This window comes from Megalops cyprinoides, chromosome 24 (genome assembly GCF_013368585.1).
Source record: "Megalops cyprinoides isolate fMegCyp1 chromosome 24, fMegCyp1.pri, whole genome shotgun sequence".
Lineage (NCBI taxonomy): Eukaryota > Metazoa > Chordata > Actinopteri > Elopiformes > Megalopidae > Megalops > Megalops cyprinoides.
This window is the reverse complement of record NC_050606.1, coordinates 12,925,708-12,946,736: the sequence shown is the minus strand read 5'-3', so window position 1 is coordinate 12,946,736 and position 21,029 is coordinate 12,925,708. Positions and strand designations below refer to the sequence as shown.

Below are 21,029 nucleotides of genomic sequence, written 5' to 3'. Positions count from 1 at the left end.
TGACACTTGCTGCATGTCAATCAAATGTATCACTTGTGTCTTGATCCCCACAGGAGTAGGACATAAGTACGACTCACTTCGACACAAGTACTTACAGCTGGCGAGGACACCGTATTCGTAGATTGTGCTATCTCTTCTTAAATGTATGTAATAACCCGTAATTTTAAGCAAGTACGCAAATCGAAACATGATAAAATAAAAGGGCACTGCATGTAGGCTAATCTATCTTCATGATGATCAATGGCGATGATATTATAATAGAGGAGAACAGGTGTGGGCCGTCAAAGAGCACTTCGAAGTTCTCATAGGCTAAGACAGCTGGGTGCTGCGCGATTCTATTGGATGACGCCTTCGTAGTGGCTTGCAGCGCGATCACTTGCAGCTGCAGTCAGAGAGCGGCGGAGAGAGAGAGGATTTACACAGGTCACTCAAACTACGCGACAGTGGGATATTTGTGATTTCAACCCAAAAAAACTCACATCCCTTCCACTTTAACGTACCTAGTTTAATCATGGATGCTACAATTTTTCAAATCTTCATCGGCGAGTTCGGCGACCCCAACTGCAGTCTCGTGGATGCCTTTCAAGAGACTTTTTTTGAGAATACATCATTTTCTTTAATGGATTTTGATGGTACGGTTACAACGTTGTCTTTCCGCTCATGCTGATGTTGTTATTTGCAATATTCAGTTTTTGTACTGTAAATTGTAAAAAAATGGTATTAAACCTATATATTTTATCTGCTTTCTTTTAAGGTCTCTATTGCAATGCCACGACTGATGAGATTGGAACTTGCTGGCCGAGGACTAACACGGGTCGAATCGTGGAAAGACCGTGTCCAGAGTACATCAATGGGGTCAAATACAACACCACGAGTAAGTTCACTTCATACATCTTAGGTATGTTTTGTACAAAAAGCGAGACGTGATTTAGTCGTTCTATATCATCGACTACACAACGTCTTTCAAAGCGACTAGCATGACCGCGTGTTGCCGTTGGAGTTGATACTACGTAATATAGCGAAACGCGGTAATACCCTTTCAGAAGTTATAGGCGAACAGCTGTAAGAAAAGACCAGGAAACTAGAATGTAACGCAGCAGCCTGAAAACATAAGATAAAGGCACCTGCTAATTAGGTTCAGTGAAGCATTGGTTCAGGCTAAGTTATACAGATGTTACGAACAGCGTACGGGAGCTGTCCAATGTACCTCTGAAAACTACTACTTCATACAAGGGCCTGGCTGAGGACTCGTGTCGTCTCTCTGTCATAACAAGTAATGGATTAACCAGTGTATATTAAACGGTTTCACATTTTTAATAAAGAACGTCCTCAAAGTCTCTCAACAGTTTCAGCGCAAGTGTATTAACCACGACTTATTTATAAGAATTATGGTATCTCTGGTCACGACCGGCGCATGCACTTCTGCCGCTCCAGGCGAAAAACAATTATGCTGCCCCTCTATTTGCCATACAAGCAACAACACACAAAGGCCAATATGCCATACAAATACAGCAAAACCCAGCAACAACACACAGTGTCAACATTATTAAAGTATGCAAGACGCAATATGCGGGCATTTTGCAGATCCATATACAAATAACGCACCAAACAGGTCTGCACAATAACTCCAATAACCTGATTACAAATTCTTTACAGCAGAGTCATGACAGAACAGCTATTTTCCAAATAATCCACTCTCAGCACCTCAAACTAAATAATACCAGTGCAAATTTCACCTATACACCACTTTGTCATGTGCGTAAAACACACACACACACACACACACACACACACGATATCATCAGCAGATTCAGCTGTTTTTGGAGTGCTTGCTCCTTCAGTAGTCCCCTCTTTTTATATTATTATATTTATATAATTTCGGTCGTTTATGCTGCTTTCCTTATCCTCAGTCTTGGCTCGTGAGAGCTGGGGGTGGGAGGCGTGATTGACACATTCCTCAGCAATTCATATGTTTTTTTTAATAGTTGGCCCACATTTTGCCGCCCTTGCCAAAGTGTCGCCCTAGCCAATTGCCTAGTTCGCCTATATGGACGAGTCGGCATTGTCTGGTATGTTACAAGTATGAATTCGAAAGTAATCGACAAAACAGTCATGTCAGATGTCAGAACTTTATACAAACAATCGTATCAGAAAATGCGAATATATATCTGGTCAGACTTCGCTCGACAAACTGATGCTATTACATTAATTTTTGATAAATTAATATTCCTTGACTGGTCATAGCTGGTAAACCTAATTTCTCATTTACCATTCTCGGTATGCAGAATGTATGTCAGAATGACATGATTAGTTTAAAAAAAGATCACACGATTCCCTTCAGGCTGAAATCAGTGTCGTCGAGAACACTAAATACTCCGAAGTCGGAAATATCATTAAACTATATCGGGACAGCGCTACAATAAATGAGGCGCTAGCGGCGAGAGAGTAAAATGAATCCGGGCTTCGGGACGATGAGGCGAAATTAGACACTGCTTTGGCGGAGACGTCCTCTGAACAGTGAATGTTGAAATGCAGAGATGATACTTTTTTTAACCACAGTGCAATAAGAAATGTCTGAGGTCTGAACCTGAAACAAGTGCGATTGTAGGCAATTCCTGTCCTTTTGGACTGAAGTCATCTGTGAAGTGCGAAACTGGGATTGTTTCGGCGCAGCTTTTAGACGAGGAGATGCGATCTATCGGGAAGATCATTTGTACAAGACATTTGTACTTCTTGAAATATTTTGAAAACGTGTCATAGTAAATATGAAATAGCAATATTTCGTAGTGCTAAACCGTAGATTTGCAGCGGGAAAGTCATCTGTGAGCGCACACGATTATAGTCCTATTTAGAGGCATAGTGTGAGATACCATTCCCAAGTGGAATTAAGTATTAGCAGATTTTAATTAAAATCTCTCGTACAAAGCCTTGGGCGGCTTAAGGATTTTTTTTCGTTTGCTGTATTGAAATCGGGGTAAGCTGTGTCCAAGCAGACTCACACAAGTGCATTTTTGCCTCATGCCCTTTCTAATGTAGTGTAAAGCCTGTTGTTGGATGCTGAAGAGGGGCGGGTTGTCTTGACCATGCAGCGTTTTCAGCACAGCATTCTTTCCGGGGTTTGGGTTCCTTGGAGCTTTGCCCAGCAGTTTACATGATCTGTCTAAAGTGTCCATTTCCTTCCTGCGGTAGTGTACATGAAACAATCGAAACTTTCACTTAGACTATGACTGTATGACCCCATTGTAAGAAATGAAAGCATTAAAAGGGTTGAATCCAATTTCTATCAGTGTGTTGCATTATGGAAGACAGTCTAGTCAAAATGACTAATATTGACAATATTTGTTTATGATAATGCAGAAGGGCTGGTGCCATTATTGGGAGAGAGGCACAGATCCATGATCCTCATCAGCCTTGTTTACCCTTCACTGTCAAAGGTTCAGCATACCAAAACAGCAGCTTTTCATGAGAGCTCATACCCAGCACTGGCCACAAATCCATCTTTGGCCAATCCCAGCATTTCATTGTCCCTGTTAATAGAATGTGTACACGCTGTGGCAGTTATACAATAAACTCTGTATGACAGTATGCAAGTTTAAAAAAATGCTATTTGTATTTGTGCTACAGTTTCCAGGAGCATTTCTACATTATATTATTCAGTGCCAGAAAACAGTGTTCCTGATGTATGTCAGACTCTCCCTGGCAGCATAGAGATATTTTTTAATATAAATGACCACAGGGAGCATTTCAATTTCCATGTTGAACTGGATTCTTTTTTGAACAATAACTGCTAATATTGCTATTCTATACGTATATCTGTGATGATCTTTCAGGTCCTTTCATGTGTTTTCCCCTATCCTGTACATTACTTTGGAAATTCAGAGCTTTTCAAGGAATTTATCAGCAAATTATGATCTTCAGTGAAATTAATTTGCATTACATTAAAATCACACTGGATACTGTAGACTGTTTTCAGAGAGGTAAGAATAATATACAATTCTATAATAAGTCCTTGATGTATTTTCCATAGCACCCTCATACTGTGGTCTTGACCTCCACCATTGTGGAAATGGTGACAGGCGAATAAGCTCGTGACTCTGCTTTTCTTGAGAGTTGCAAGCTATATTCAGTTACAGACAGTTATAAACAGTAATCTTTATGCTACACAGCAGACCCTCTGTCATGCGTTGTCCTAATTACAGATTGTACTAGCATGGTTGTAAAGAGTGAAAGCTGTCATTTACATTGTTATGCTGAGCACTAAGTTAATTGTTCTGTGGGAGGAATGCCAAGTCCAAGAGACAGAGCTGATCAACTCTTGGTAAGAAACTACAAACCCGTTGCCTGAAGAAGCTTTGGTGTCAAGCTAATATTAGCAGTAACACAGCTAACAACCTTCTGTTTGATTTGTAAATGGCTCAGTTCTAGAATGAGCAGACGCTGTAATTAAACCTCACAGGATATGCTGGTGTTGGAAAAAATGGAAAAAAAATGCTGAATTTCACAGACCTCTCAAGGGGTACTTCAAGTAGATTGTTGAATTAATTCCTAATTTGAATTAGGAAGTATGAAGTAGCCAAAAAACATTCATCCAGATAAGAGAATACCAAAGATGTTGGGATAATAGCATGGATTACCTCCACTAAATAAAACATACTTAGCAAGGCAAATAAGATGTCATTTAAGTGCTATTTTCTTAATCAGTAGCTTAACAAGGGAAAGAATGGGATAACAGATATCCTTTACAGTGCGTGATCTGTATCTTCTCCCTGGGATCCAGTGATTATTGAAGGACTGGTAATTGAACTGAACGTTAGAACAGTAGTTCAAACCCAGGGCAGCAAGTTTTGAAAGGACGGTTTGTGATACACACCACTTCCTGCACGACTAATCAAAAGCATGGCTGTGTACAGGCTTCCTGTGTGTAGTAGCATACTTTTGTTGAAGCTGCCACTATAGTTTCTGGATAAAACGTCCAGTTCAGCAATCATATTAATAACAAATGCATTTAGTGGCAGTTGGGCCAGAACTGGTGGCTACGTTTAGCTTGGGAGTGTGCTAGTTAAGATATGGCAAAATTCTTTTCCCATTTCTCTTCTAATATATAAATATTAATGGCTACAGAAGGGTATTTTCTTAAGAGGCTTATCCATTTTTAAAGCTCCACTCTCTGCTCTTTTGTGAGGGTACATCCTTTAGCTTTAAGACTGTGCTTCATCTAATGCAGAGGAGCTCTTATCCTGGCCGTGGCTGAGGGTTCCGTATTGTCCAGCCCTATTACAAGTCACCAACAGAGCCGTGTCATTCGGCGGCAGCCCGGCCTCCAGGAACATGCAGATACTCCCGGCCGCCCAGAGTGCTGGGCATTAACACTTCCGCTGCCATGTCCCGCGAGCTTGCAGGAGCCGTCGTTTCAATGAGCCGCTCCATGTTTCTTTTACTGGGTCCCTGCACACTCTTTTAATTTGCCGATTTATTACTAGTCCTGGAGCGCAACATTCACCACACCTTCTGGTCCAGCTGGGAGGGGGTGTTACTTCCTGATAGGCACAGCTGGTGAAGGGATGTCAGCTTGGAGCTACTGCCAAAGAGGGAATGAGGAGATTTCCTCTAACTCCTTTCTGAAATGCCGCAGGGTTCATTCTTGAGCCTTAAGTCCATATGCACACCTAACCTAACTGCAAAATGATGCCTTTTGCACAGTGCTAACATTCAAGAGATAGAATCCATTGCAACACAGTAAAATCTCCTGACACTGAATCCATTGGACGTGCCATTAAATACTTGTTCATTAAACTGATTACAAATAGGTTGAAAAGTGTGTTAGTGTGCTTGTGTGTGTGTGTGTGTGCGTGTAATCGTGCTTGTATGCATGCATGCTTGAGGCGTTTCTTCATCCGTGTCTATGGAAGATGTATTCAAAAGCCTGTGGTATAGTAAACAGTGTTTTTCCTCATCATCATAATGGCCATTTCGTTTTGACTTGCAATTATTCACATATGTTTCAGAATATGGTTTATATGAAACTGGGAGAAATCCTGCTATGCATTAAGGAGTTTATATCAGTGCAGAATTGCTGTAAAACACAGCTTCCAATTATCATTTGGCCTACTTATGCACATGAGTGCTTATTGAGCTGCAACGCTATTCCAACTAATGCATTTCCACTTCTAGAAGTACATTTCTAGATCAACACAATATTTTTGCAAAATTGCGAAGGGTGATTTCATACCATTGGGTGAAGGTTTTCCATGTGTACCCAGGGGGTCAATTTATGGTTATGCATGAGCAATTAAATCATTTTTATCATCTGAGATGGAAGGCCAAGGTAGATAGCCCCATGATGATTTCAAAAGAATATTAATGTGTGCAATGAAGCATTCTCAAAGTGTGGCAGGAAGGATGAGTTTGTCAGTGGTTTAGCATAATGGGTCAAGATCATGCTGACATCATTTGCACTTGCAGGTTTTCATCTTGAAAAAAAAAAAACATCTGTCAAGAGAGATTAAAAGGTGTTTTTTTTCACCTCGTTATCAAGCAGAATAATTGGTATTACTTTGACGCATGACATTAAATTTAGGGCCATCATAAAGAGCTCTAAAATAATAGAAAATGGCCGTTCTTTTGTCATTTGTTTATTGTTGAAAATAAGAATTATGCAAAAATAAAAATAAATTTCTCTCTCACCAGAAGCAGTTATATTGAATGTCTTTTACATTCCATTACCTTCCACTAGTAACGGAATATAGTTCCAGTTTATTTACTGTAACAGGTCTAATATACAAATAATGTGTTTTTTGGACTCCCTGAACCTGCTGTGTGGCAATAATGAAGGTAAACCATCTCACCGTGGGTACTGTCCGAGTGATGGAAGAGAGGCTGGAGATTTAGTATGAGCAGCAGCTGAAAGCAATTAACCTGAATCCGATCGTCTTCAAGCAATATCATCATTTCCACTGTCAAATCTAGGTCTGCACCAGCGATTGCGCGCTCTTCTGTGACTGAAATATAAACTAGGTGGAGGAGGAGGTGCAGGCGGGCTCTACAAGTAATGCCAGGGATTAGGTTAAAGACAAAGTGTGCAGGCGGGGGCTCTAACATCCAGACAGAAAATCGATTGCTTTGCTGAAGCCCAGGTTATCATGTGTTCTCTGCTGTTTATAATGACTATCATTGGCCATGGTGCCAGCACTGAGTGCTGTTGACAGCTAACAAGGTACAAGACTGAACCTGTCCGGTTCCAGGTTTGGTGAAGAAAGCTGTGCTAACTTTGCTAGTCTGCATGCATACGTCCTGGTTACTGCACAGGTCACAAAGAGAGTTCTGGGCATTTTCATTTGTTTGGTTCAGATCAGTATGAAGGCCTGGTTCACTGACTGTCTGACTTGTTCTTTTTCTCCAGTTCAGTCCAGGTATTGGGAAGGACACACACTTGTTGAATGAACTGATTGGGATTCACATACCCAACTACCAAAATAACTGAACAAACTAGAGGAACTGAATGAATCAGTAGTGAGTCAGTGTGCTGGATCAGACCTATGTCATCAAGTACCATAAAAAGTATATGAACTGAACAACTGGAAGAAGCAGAAGAATCAGCGTATTATGCACTGAAGTGAAATGTAATTTGATTGTGATTTGATTGGTTACATGCTAGTGGAGTTCAGTCACTCTATAGTTCTGATATACAGTACTGCCTGGACGACAGCCTGTCCCTATGAAACATCTTCCTCCATTCACTTTTAACATTTGTTTTTGAATTTTCCTATAGGCTGATAGAGTGGTCCCTCAATGTATTTGGGGTGCCTGACTACATACTGAAATAAGCAAATCTTTTAAAATAGTGGACCAATATATACAAGGCTCTAAAAAGGTTAGTTCAAAAAAGATCTGCTTGTTTGCGAGCTGGGCCCGCTAATGCAAACTAATTTTGCATTGAGGGGATTCCGTCGATTCATACCGACTCCTTTAAAGTTGCCACTCTATAGCACTTCAACACATGGCACATAAGCAATCGCACAATGTGACATGTTCCCATTACTGCAACCACAGACTGTTGTACTGATGGTTATGGGAGACATTCGTCAACTTTCACACAAGGTGTGCATTTATTCAGGCAACGGGAGACAGAAAATGGCTGTCAAACAGGCTACATGACAGGGAAGCCAGGCAGCAGAGACTCTGAATTTTGCTCATGGCTATGCAACACAAATGACTGCATTCTGCATCCAAAAAGGTTCCGGAGCATTGGCTGTCATGGATAATTAAGCGTATGTTAAAAGGACGTGTTCGACAACATCCAGCTTGACTTGTGGCAGCTTAACTTGAACTGCAGTGCCTTAACTTTCGCAATACAGCAGTATAGTCACATAAAATATTACCACAGATTACTGCAATCATTACAGGCACTGTGTCTTTGGTGGAATGACCATGCTTCTGTGAACTGCAGCATGCGATGTGCCTTGACCCATGGCACATCAGGTTGCAATCCCCAGCTGGTCTTATGAAAAGGAGCCCTTGAAGTGCTTAATGAAAGGTTCAGTATATTCAATGGGTCTTTCAGTCTTTTTTGCTGCAGTTTTCTGATGCAAAGGTGAAGAGGTTCATTGACTGCTTAAATGTGTAGAGCTCTGTCACCTCTAGCATCAAATGTGTAGTCCTTGTAATTCATACGGCTTAACAAGAGGACATAGTTCTGTGATGTCAAGCTGTAGCCAGCGCTGGCATATCATTGCAGACATATGACATTTGTTTCTTCCTGGATTCTTACACATATTGCTTATTAACTACGCTATAAATGTATCAAAAGATAGCTTACATTATTTGTCTTGTGTGTTATATATTTCCACTAATTGTACAATTTTTCATTTTTACTTAATTACTAAATTTTAAGTACAAAGGCATGTAGAAACATTCTTGGTGGATGGCAACATGCACATACAACACAACATTAGTTTGAATTCCATAGCTTAACATCTTGTTTGAAGATTTAATGGAAACTCATCTGCATTTTGATCTATGTGAGAAGGTCAATACCATACAATAAGATGGTAGGTATTTCTGCAAGTGACTTGGGGCCAAGCAGGATCACTACAGCACAGAGCTTGCATACAAATTAACAATAAAACAATCTATAACTATAAAGTCAAATGAGGAACACGGCACAAACTGCCAGAATGTTTACATTGAAGAGCATTGAAATTCGCACTCTACTTGATGAAAATAGACTTTCCAACATACCCATATTTGAAATTTTATTGATCTGGCCCATTTTGTATTTTTACTGTGTCTATAAGAGGATTAAGAGGGATAATGGGGAAGTCAGTTCCATTTACTTACATGTTGATATACATCATGCCTTCAAAAGAGCTACATAAGACTAGATATTCATGATCCATGAGCCTTTCCGTAAGGCTCTGTAAAATCATCCAACACATCATTCATAAAAGTCTGCGAATGACAAATCATTGATCAAAAGAATCCAAACCTAAAATAAGCATTTATAAAGTGTGAATAATACTAATACATTGCACCTGGATTATATGTGATCCAGTTCACTTTAACACAAAGGCATGCTCCTCAGTGTGTTAAGATTTAAGCATTGGAGGTAAGATCTGATATGTGGGACTCTTGTACCTTCCTGGCTACTTTTGTGACTTCTCCCAGGATGTATTGCCATATCAGTAAAAGAGAAAGAATAAAAAAAGACAGAATAATGATGATGGTGGAGATGGAGAAACTACGTCCTTAGTTTGTTGGGTAGTTTGCTCTAATCAAGCCGCCTTTGTTGGGCTGTTGTTTTGAAACAGCCTTCAGCGCCACAGATGCCTATAATTCCAACGCAGTGAAGCCTTGAGTGGCACAACTGAAATATATGTGGTTGAACAAAAGAAAACCGGTCCTTTTTAATAGATCCATCGTGATGCGTGCGACAGTGCATCTGCATATCAAATGCGAGACTCAAAGGGCTGTACGGCGCGCATCACACGAGTGGTGCTTCTGAGAGCAGATGTCCCAGGCTGCATCAAGAGGAACAAACTTAGAAAAACACTATTTTGTTCAAAGCCAAAGCTGTCAGAACGCCCCCCCCCCCGGTATACGCTTTCATGCAGGCGCTACAAACGTGCCTGAGATTCTGCCTGGGTTCAGAATCAGAACACATTTCGATGTAGACCCCCCCCCCCAATATGGTGTTTTCGAAACCCTGCTTACTGATGTAAACTTTGGACATCAGTATTGTTGCATTAATGTAGTATTAAGCCATAATGTAAAACATGATTGTATGGTACCAGTACAAGTGAGTTGAGGCTGTAATGTAGTAATATACATGTATATGTATGCATGTACTACAACACTAATTGTATACTGCGATGCCTGAAAAAAGATTCTCCTCAGCATTATGGTATCTGTGATATTTACAGAGCGGTGATGGCAGAAAACCCTCTTATTTGTACATTCTACAAATGTTAGTTCAATGTTTTTATATACTCCCAGTTGTCTATGCTGTTTAATGTTCCAGGAGAAATAAGAGGCATTTCAATACTTCAGTACTTCATTACCCCATGGTCCTATAACAGTCTACGGTTTAAATTAAATTTGGAAACATTAATTCCGCTGGTTCCCTGATTCAATAAAGGTTGAATTAATAATAAAATCCACAAAGATAAACTACCATTTTGAGCATCTTGGTGTGATGGCTGTATTTGAGCATGTCAAAAACAAAGGTGCTATACTTTGTATTTTCTGTCACTACTTTGTGAGGATATATTCAGCTGGCTCACTAACAACGGGGTACTAGACTTTGAAAAGGAATGCTGTCTAAACTGATGGTGCATTTCCTTAATTAGGCAATTATGTGATGTTCACTTCAGCAAAAAATAACAGCCTTTTTTGTGTGTGAGCGTGTGTTTATGACGTGTGTTTTATAAGGGTATAATTAGAATAGTTGTAGACATGTCTGGCTAAATCCAAAATAATTCTGTGCACCTGTCCTCTGGCCCCCTGGCACGGGGTGTTGTGAGACTGGTGACAGCATATGTCTGTATCACTAGAATCTCTAGTACAGCCACTCACTGGTGGATACCTGCTCATGAGCAGACGACCACTACACTCAGAGGCCAGGTTATGCTGCTTGTGTATGTTGGTGAATGTGAAGGTTTAAAAGAGGTCATGCAATTTGCCCTCATTCAGCCCACTCTGGTCACCAGCTGATCCTTCTTGTAAACCTGCAAGTGACTGAGCTCACATTCCATGTTGCACATTTAGCCAGTGTATAGGTCAGGTTTTAGGCAATATTCCAAGTCATAACTTTTTATTGACGTTTTTCATGTTAATTCAATTTTGAATTTGTAAACTTTTTCGAATTTGCCCTAGAGAGCCGTCGTTTGATTGGAGTTGAAATGTCCTGACCCATCCAAATTTGACTTACTGGTTAGCAACGAATCAGGCTAGTGCTTATTTTTTTCTTTCTGTGGAAGACTTTCCCTGTAATGCTACCATGGTAAGAAGGTTTTGGCTCAGTTTGTAGCTGAGGTTACCTCCAGGCATTCTGTGTCTGATAATGAAATAACGATGAGGGTGGTTTTAGTATGAAAATAGTTGGCCCTTGACTACTGAGGTGACTAGCGGGGGTGAGGAGCCGCTTATGGATGCACTTTTTTGCTGCATACAAGACACTCCAAGCCAATCCAAGCCAAGCTGGGCCTAAGCCTTTGAGACATGGCTCCTGTGTGCCTGTAGAAGTTGAGGTTGAAGTTGGAATGAAAAGAGGCAGATAAAAAGGAGAAGAGAGAGGCGGGCTGGTGAATAAGAGGAGCAGCTGCAGGAGTTGTGGGGGCAATATGGGCGAAGCAGCGCTTCAGTGGCACGCTGGAACATTGGCTTTGACTCCAGTCGCAAAACAGCTCGGTAAAGTGTCCACAAAACCACAGAGGGTCACCAGCATCACATATTACTTCAGTTCCGGGTTTGAGCCATTGCTGCCGAGCCTCATGAACATCAGTGGAAAAACAGGAAGAAAAATAAAAGTCTCCTTCTTCTTCACTCGACTCCCACCTTTCAGGAAGAAAAGGGCGGAATCAAAGCCGCTTCTCTGTGCCAATAATGGCACCATTTTATTGATGCAGTTGACTGGAACAGTGGGGCCTCACCTATAAGTGTAATGAAATCTGCGCTCAAGGTTATCAGGCCTCCTCGGTAATGCACCTGGGAGCTTGTCATGGCATTCCTTAGCGGGAGAATGAAGTTTGACTGATGTTTGGCATACACTGTTGGATGTTCCTCCTATGGCCTGATCTGACCTTCTCCTCTGGAGAGGAGGATTTGATCGCATTATGCCTCAGCTCTGTAGTACAGACACTGTGAATTTTAATGGGATTTTCCAATGAATACAATTATTCATGAAATAAATAAATAATAATAAAAGAAGATTTGCAAGGGCAAAACCAATCAAATGTCCTTGATGTTAAATAAATGCTTGAAAATACAAGAATAAACGCGTATTGTTTCGTATGAATACTTGTTATGATCACAGCCAAAAAAGAGGAACAAAATCAACCAGTAGAAAATAAAACATGACAAAAAATTGACGTTTTAAATTTATATGTTTGTTGGCACTATATTATGATCTTAGAAATCATGACATGAGTTTCAAATATGATGAACAAAACCATTATCCATAATCTAATCTAAAACAGGCTACTGATTAGATTAATGATCACTAGATTATAGATTTATCTGTACTCTCATGTCTCCATGACTTTTGGGTTGCTAAGTTCCAAAATTATATAGCCTGTCATTATTAACATAATGTGTATACCTGTGACATAGTTGTATTTTCTTTAGATATTGCTTGAAACCAGTCATTCATATTTTTCCATCACCATGTAGACAGGTGGCAAAGTAACAAGGAAGCTATGAAGGTTCAAGGTTCTCTGGTTAAAAGGAGATGACACGTGTTAAACTTTTACTATGAATATTTCAGGACTTTGCTGATAGTTCACTAACTGCATTGGGCTACATTGATTGACTGATGGATTTACATTAAGCAAGGAGCATTTTCATAATAAATGCATGCTTATTTGCAGTGCTTTTTAGAGACCAACATGTTAGATCTTAATGAATTAAATCTGATGCCAAACAACTGTGATCCACCTCATGGAAATGCGGCTTGTGGTCGTTATACACAAACATGCCTGTGTCAGCTATAAAATGTTTCCACACTTTTTGGATAAATTTATTCATTTTGTTCACATTTACTTTGGTTATTACAGTAAATGGTTTTCTAGGACTTAATATGTTGATGTATTGAGTGGTGACAGAGGTGAAATGCCTAATATAGCCATAATATATATAAATGTTCCTCTGCCATTCCTGGCCACACCTGACCTTACTTTAGCTCCTAATTCCTGCCCCAAACAGCAAAATGGCAGAAAAAGGTTTGATGAGGTTTTGATACACAATTAGATTAAATCCTGAGTAAATCACATTTCGTAACCATGAAATTTGTATTACTGTGTTTATTGGCTAGATTAGTGACTCCTGGAGCCTTTTATAATGCAATTTGCACATATTTCATACAGCTTTATGGAATTTTAAGATGAAATTGACTTCCACTTGCAGGGATGGAGCAAGCGTTCTTCAAAGGGCATATACTGCTTATACCCAAAGTTGTATTCTCCTCCAGCGCCAAGAACCTTTTTTTGTCTGCTTGTTTATCTGACAATTGAAAAATAAGAGAGGAACTGACGTAACTGATCTCAGTGAATCCGTATCGAATTAAAAAGCACATGTTCCCCATTAATGAAGTCAGCCTGAGCATGCGACCAAATTTTATGCTCGCCTGCTTCTGATCTCCAAATGTTAATGGCCAATTCATATTTCCCATAACCGTTTCACTCTTCCTCCTTGTCATTAAAATGTCACCGTGAAAAGGATTCATAGCAATTTACTGCTACGGTGCCTTGAAAATGGACAAGGATAATGAACTGCATTAGTATCTGTTTTAAAAGACACATTATATTGTAATCAAACAACCAAAACATGTTCTCCTTCGCCCTGTAAATTATGGCCCTGCTGGCACCGTGCAGGCAGAGCCACTGATTGAAAAGAGAGACATAAAAAAATCACGCACAAATTACAAAGCACAAAAATGACAAGATTATTTCTTTTTTATTTTTTAAATTAAACTGAAAACCAACAAGGGACTGTCAAAGCAGGTTTTCAAAGCAATCTTGAGCTGTACTTCTATTTGCCCAAAAACTGTGAATCAAAAAGGAGCATGTTGATATCTCAAAATCAATCATCTTTTAAATGTCTTGTCTTACAAGCTCAGATGTTTTCATTCAATATTATGAGCATATATACTCAATTTATTTCCAAACAATTATGTAGACACCTTCTTAACACTCAACAGCAATGTTTAAACTATCATATTACAGCGTTTCGATATTAGCACATGGGCTCTAGACAAATTGTGCTCAGAATTGCTTGTCAGTAATATGAAATATGTTGTGACGTTCACTCTGCAAGCGTTTTATGCATGGTAAATCTTATCTTATCTTGAACTTTATTCTGTGCGTTTACTGCACTGTTTGTGTCACAGCTTACAAGTGTTGACAATATGCCACGTCTTCATAAGACATAATACAAAGCAACAACCACCACAAGTCATAATACAAGGCAAAATCTCAGTGATTGTATTGTTATCTGACAGTATGTGGATGACTGCTGTGGAAATCACATTCAAAAGCTCTCCGTTTTTTTCTATCGAGAATGCGCATACAGTATGATAGTGGGTTTGCTGAACAATTCCAGATACGCTCAATATTTGCACAAACCTTGTCAAGCAGATGAAAAGGAATTATCTCTCAGAACTGAATTTTTCAGCAATGTTTACATTTCTTGGGGTAAAGAACATGGTGGCAGGTTATGAAGAACTGCTCAGCTTTAAGCTTCATATTTATTGTGTGTAATCCAATTACTTAAATGCTAGCTGGAAGGTTATTAACATCGAGGGAGGGCAACTTGGCCCCTGGGAGGTGGCCTGTATTTGGAATGGACTTCTGGCATGATGGGGATGACATTTGTCTGGATTCTTGCTTGGTCTAAGAGTTTAAAATGTACAATAGTTTGAATATTTATTTGTGTGTGTGTGTGTGTGTGTGTGTGTGTGTGTGTGTTTGTGTGTGGTTATCCAAGATGACTTACAGTACACACAGCCTGCATTTTTGTTTAGAGTTACTAAGGTAAGTATTGGGGATTTGAACTTGCAACTTTCTAGTCACAAGTACAGTTCTCAAAGGACTATGGCGCATCGCCATATAAAGATGTAATGTATTATGTACAGTATTTACACTACTCATCACTGATTGCTCAGTCAGGTGAAGAAGCTAAATGAAACCGATCAGTCCACATGATCTTTGTTACCGATTTTGCTTAAAAGGAGGTTGAGTGTAATATTACATTATATTATTGGCATTTAGCAGACACTTTTATCCAGAGCGACTTACATCAGTTACAGTTCCTTACAATGTTGTCCATTTATACAGCTGGATATTTACTGAAGCAATTGTGGGTTAAGTACCTTACCCCAGGGTAGAGTAATAAGTCCTGCTCCTTAACCACTATGCTACACTGCCGCCCCAATATTTGAGGTTGCATCAGATAGCGTCATTTCATTCTGACTTGCAGATCACGTTGCTGCCAAACGTGAGACGCTTGGGGAAATGAAGTCCGCCTCCCAAATTCCCTGACATTCTCACAGCATTGTGGTTTATACTTCCTCTCCTCACCTCCGCTGAAAGGGACCTGGCCTCTTACTCTTACTTGCGATGGCTGATTCACAGCCAGCAAGCAGGGCCAGTGTGTGTGTACCATCCAATGCCAGCAGTTTGGGGGATTGTTTACTCACTGTAGGGACGTGGTATTTAGTCCCTCCAAAAATATATTAAGAAATGTCACAGACACGCTATTGCATACTGTTTTTCTTGTTTTAGTCTGCCTGAATGAGTTGTCTGTCCTTATGTCATAATTATCCTCACCTGAGGGAGCTGCATTTGACTTTTCATGTCTGGACATCTGTTTGTCTGTCCATCTGTCTGTTTTTCCAACACGTAAAATGGGCGTGGTAAAAGTGGTTGTACCACTCGAGGTTAAACCAGAGGAGTCAGGGTCTCTAGTTGTGCATGTTACTTTTTTTATTCATCAGGGAATAGCTTTCAGTATATAACTCACATTTAAAATATTACTTCATACATCTGTATATGTATCAAAGCCAATCAGGTTAAGCAACTTTGCTCAAGGGTACATGGTATTGTAAACCAGGAGTTGAACCAGCTACATGCAGTCTGTGTTAGTCACACAGTGGCTCCCCTGTGCTTGGCATTTCTTGGATTATGTAATGTCCTCTCTCTCTGTCAAGAAGTACCATGCTCAAAAGATAGGTGCTGGGAAATACTCAGGTGACCCAAAATGCTAAAACAAGCAAAAGACGTAAAAACAGTACTGGGTGCTGGGGCCTCAGATAAACAGGAGTATGACAAGAACAGACAAGCAGTCTAAAAAAATAGGTAAAAAAAGGGAAAACAAACAAACCTATTGTGTGTCAGGATAGGTTTCCTTCAACAGGGTGCCATGCACAGTTCATGAAGCACAATCAAATCCTACTACAACCCAACCCAAGTATCTGAGCTCAACTCTTGAACTGTTTCTAAGGGTAAAATGGTAAGTCCCATGAGAAAGTGTGCAACTACCCAAGCTTCTTCACTCCATGACACCCAATGACAGTTGTTAGGAATGTATTCCAAGTATGCTCACTTCCCATGCCTGCCTTCATCTTACATGACCACCAGGCGTCACTAAAGATAAATGACATCCACACCATTCATACTGTAGCGAACAATGGATCAACCCAACACTGCTGGATGGCAATGTATATGCTCACCTTACCAGGTATCAAAACAGGTCAGTAAGGTTCAATCACAGGTTGTATATTTTGCCAACTGACAAATATTTCAAAAGGATAACTTTTGACGTAAGCGATCATGATGAGGTCGGGCGTAGGCCACGTCATCCCTTTCCCCAGGGACAATGGAAGTCAATGGAAGCATGCTGCCTGACAGAGTGGACCCGAACTGGCCCCGTCTCCCCCCATGCCTGTACGCCTGATTGCTAAAGCATGCTGTTTGCAGCTCGCTGGTCATGCTCTCTGTGTATGGAGCTGTCCAGTCAGCACCACAGAAGCACGCGCCGTTCAGCACAACAAACCACCGGAATCAATCGACATTCGTCCTTTGTTTTCACCCGTGGTTAAACAGGAGGGCCACTCTCTTGTCTTCACAAGCGCAGTCCCACGAGTCCGGACGTCACCGAAGTGAAATGGGGGGGAACATTTTGTACTGAATCTTGAGTTAAACTTAAGGACAAATATTGATTAAATACAGGGGTTAGAGCCAGTTCACCCACATCCCCTCCTTTTGAGACAATAACTGTATGGTTTCCATCAGATGTTTTTTCCCCCTCTCTAGTGCCATCCCTGCACTTGAACAGATTTGGATTGAACAGATGCAGGCGTACTTCACTTGTTTTGGATTAATGACAGGAAATGAGTAACAGCAAGAAAGCAATCTGTCTTGATTGTTGCTCCTTTCTTACACGTGCAGCACAGCTATTTGTGTGCATGCGTTTGTGTGTGTGTGTGTGTGTACAGCATAGCTGTTGGTTGTTCTAAACTAACCAAGGATACTTTATATATAATTCAAAATACTAATATCTGCTTCAAGAAAACCAATATTTTTTTATTCGAGATTGTTATTGGCAGCGACGTTGCTTTCCAGAAATGATGATTGTGATGATTTGCAGTATCTCAAGGGATCTGGAACACTTATTAAGAGATTGAGAGCACATTGGGAAACGCTTTCCACTGTGCATCACAAAGTACAGCACAGAGGAGAGTGTAGTTTATTAACGCACACAGTACATTCATGGGAACCATCAGACAATAAGAATCCATACTGTTCATCAAGCAGAAGTCACCCCTATTTTCTTATTTTTTTCTTTATTCTTTATTCTTATGTACAGATATGACTTTGTATGACTTTGATATGACTATGTTAATATCTAGGAATTTCTTCCCATACGAAATCTTTATACGTGCAGGTGCTCTACAAGCTGTTCGGATTGATGGTTAAGGACAAGGTTCCAGTTTTGAAAAGTGCTGTTCTGGGCTGCATTTCCTGTTTTCAGGTTACTGAAGTGTTTATGTCTAGATGCTTCCTAGAAACAGTATGATATGATAGCTACTAATACATATAATTGAAAGACATGCACAGCCTGCACAGGGTGACTTCATTCTTGGAAACATCTACAGGCCTTCACAAGTGCAGGAGAGCAAAATGTAATGCTGATTGCTACATCTTGCTTTTCTCACTCTCATTCCTAGAACCCCTACTTTAATAAAGAACTGTTTTGTATTGAACAGAACATATTGAAAAGAATTGTTTCAAAATGAGAATACAATGAGAAAAATATACAGCAAGGACAGCAATGCTATGTGTTGATTATAAACATTCTGTTGTCCATCCATGGATAATGACAACAGGTTGCAATGATAATGTAATGAAGAATAGGCACACTGAAAGATCACTCTTCATCGCTACACAAGAAGGATTATTGAAATGGCAGTGGCAGTTTGGTGGGTGTGGAGTTTATCTAGTGACATATTGAGTTGACAGTTTTCTTTCTTTCTCTTGCTCTGTGGAAGTCTATTGTTACTTTGAGGTTACTTCGGTGTGTTAGAAAAAGTTTTCATTTGAAAAATAAACAAGCATTTCAAGTGTCTAGCGGCATAAATGTACCAAGCAAACTGCACCAACTCTACCATCAGCTAACCTCAGCACTTTGTATTAACCTGGAGAAAGTTAATGCATTTTGGACCCTACACTTGATTCAGCTACAAGTGAAATAGGTGTGGGAACGAAATTAACTGAACACTTTATGCACTCATGTTAATATGTATGTGTTCAGTCTCTCAGAGACCTCTGTCACAGTTTACGAACAGTGCTTTTCTGTGTATTACTGAAATGTTTAAAAGAGACTGGTTAATGGTGGTATCTGAAAGTTCTGAATCATATGTGCCAAACCATAGTAGACACCTAAGCATAAATGTGGACATGCAACTGATTTGGTAAACCTCACATTAGTACAGATGAAGTGGAAAAAAATCAAATCATGAGTTGGCTTTTTTGTAGGAGAATGCAAGGAATTCCGTATGCTTCCAGTTGTAAACCACATAGAGTTACCCTGATGGCTATATTATCATGTGAAAGTGAATACTGAGTGAATATCATTTTTCAAGTCTCTCATAAGATGGCTGCTTTTACTGCAAAGCCCCTCAAACATAGAATTATGTTAGCAGCAGAAAATGCTGCTTACACAAATGAATAAAAGCATTCTGCAGAATATCTTTGATTTGTACTGAACATGATAAACACATAATATTTTAAATGAACAGTTCTCTCCCTTCCCATCTGACACTTAATTTTCTCATACCTTTCTGCATTTAGCAAACTATTCATCGAACACAAAATAAACCTATTCTTCCACCCTCTTCTGTGAAATAATTTTGGATGGTTGTTTTTTCTTAAATCTTACCTAAAAAACATCAAAATCTTCGTAAAGAAATCATTGGCATTGTCACATCTGCGTTCACATGAAATAACACCTATCATGAAACAGCTGCTAAGAAAAAAAAAAAAAAAACGGAAATGTGTTGCCAGGGGCTGCAGAAAATTGCCTTTGTCTCGGGGCCTTGCAGACGATGTTGCACTGTGTCTGAAAGTGCATCATGCTGCTTTTAGTTTTCTTCTGGGCGCGCAGTCGGGGAATATTCTACACAAGAACGATTCATCTTAACTACTTAAGCTATTCACGAGTGTCAGTGAAGTCTGGTAGCATTCAATAGCAGGCAGTGTCGAAGTGCTCACAGTGAATTCAGTTTGGAATTTCAGTTTGGAAAAAAAGAAAGCACCTCCAAAGTGTTTTTAACATGCAAAACGGGGAGCACAAGAATGCTATTTCAACATAGATGGGAAAGTTCAGAATAGCTGGCCACTGTGGTGAACTCTACAGGCAAACTCAGCTGAACTTACTGCAGTAAGTGCAAACTGCTACAGCCAACCTAAGCCAAAGCGGTGAATTAAAAAGCATTTCTATCTCTTGTAATTCAGAGTGTGCTTTGTATTCAGCTTTGAATAATGACTCTAGGCAAGTGCTGCATTTCTTTTTCGGTGTTTCCATAAAATCAACTGTGTGTGTTAATATAATGCACAGAAATTTGTACATATTTAGAAAACACAAGGGCTGCTCATCTCCATTTCTCAGAAGGCACTAGTGTTGCTTTACATTGAATCTGGGCCAAGGACACTGACTAGCTCAGGGATACTTCAAGAGATCTGGTATATCAATTTCCCACAAGATGTGAAACAGTTAAGTAAATTGTCAGATATATGCGAGAGTGGAGTGTAATGAGCAACAGTCTGCAGTTACTGATTTCTTCTTTTGTAATTGTTCAAAAGGTGAGGTGAGTCTTCTGGCTGACATTGGAAAGTGGAAAGGGTCTTGAGGTGCACTGAGCTGTGAAGCAGCTAATTTCAGAGTTAAATAGCATAGTAACCTACAGTTATCCAGTCACACTTTGGAAAAATAAATATCCAAATGAAATATCCAGGTGCTTGAAAAAAGGTAGTTTAAATTATACAGATTTTAATGCAGTGTATTTTTCAGTCACTGAAGTACAGTGTGTGCTCCTATGTAAGTTTGCCCCATTTTTTTGTGTTTAAATGGTGGGGAACTTTTTATATTCAAAAAGACTTCAGTGCTGTTTGTCCCTCACTTTGAAATGTCTGCGGTGAACCAAAGGGTGTCTCCCTTTACATTTTTCATGACGAGTTCACAATGTTTTCGCAACCTTAGACACCGGTGCATAATGTACTCGTAGAATATGGAATTTATCATACCTGTTGAACCAGATATCA

The 21,029-nt window shown here is 39.8% G+C and overlaps 1 protein-coding gene across 1 annotated transcript in view; it reads left to right on the top strand.

Moving 5' to 3' along the window:
* Nucleotides 1-401: 401 nt before the first annotated feature.
* LOC118770991 (corticotropin-releasing factor receptor 2) overlaps nucleotides 402-21,029 on the top strand; it is a 71,370-nt gene continuing 50,742 nt past the window's right edge. The window contains exons 1-2 of the mRNA XM_036518814.1: nucleotides 402-632; nucleotides 755-874. Coding sequence (XP_036374707.1) covers nucleotides 512-632; nucleotides 755-874 — 241 coding nt within the window. The 5' untranslated portion in view covers nucleotides 402-511. The remainder of the gene's footprint in view (nucleotides 633-754; nucleotides 875-21,029) is intronic.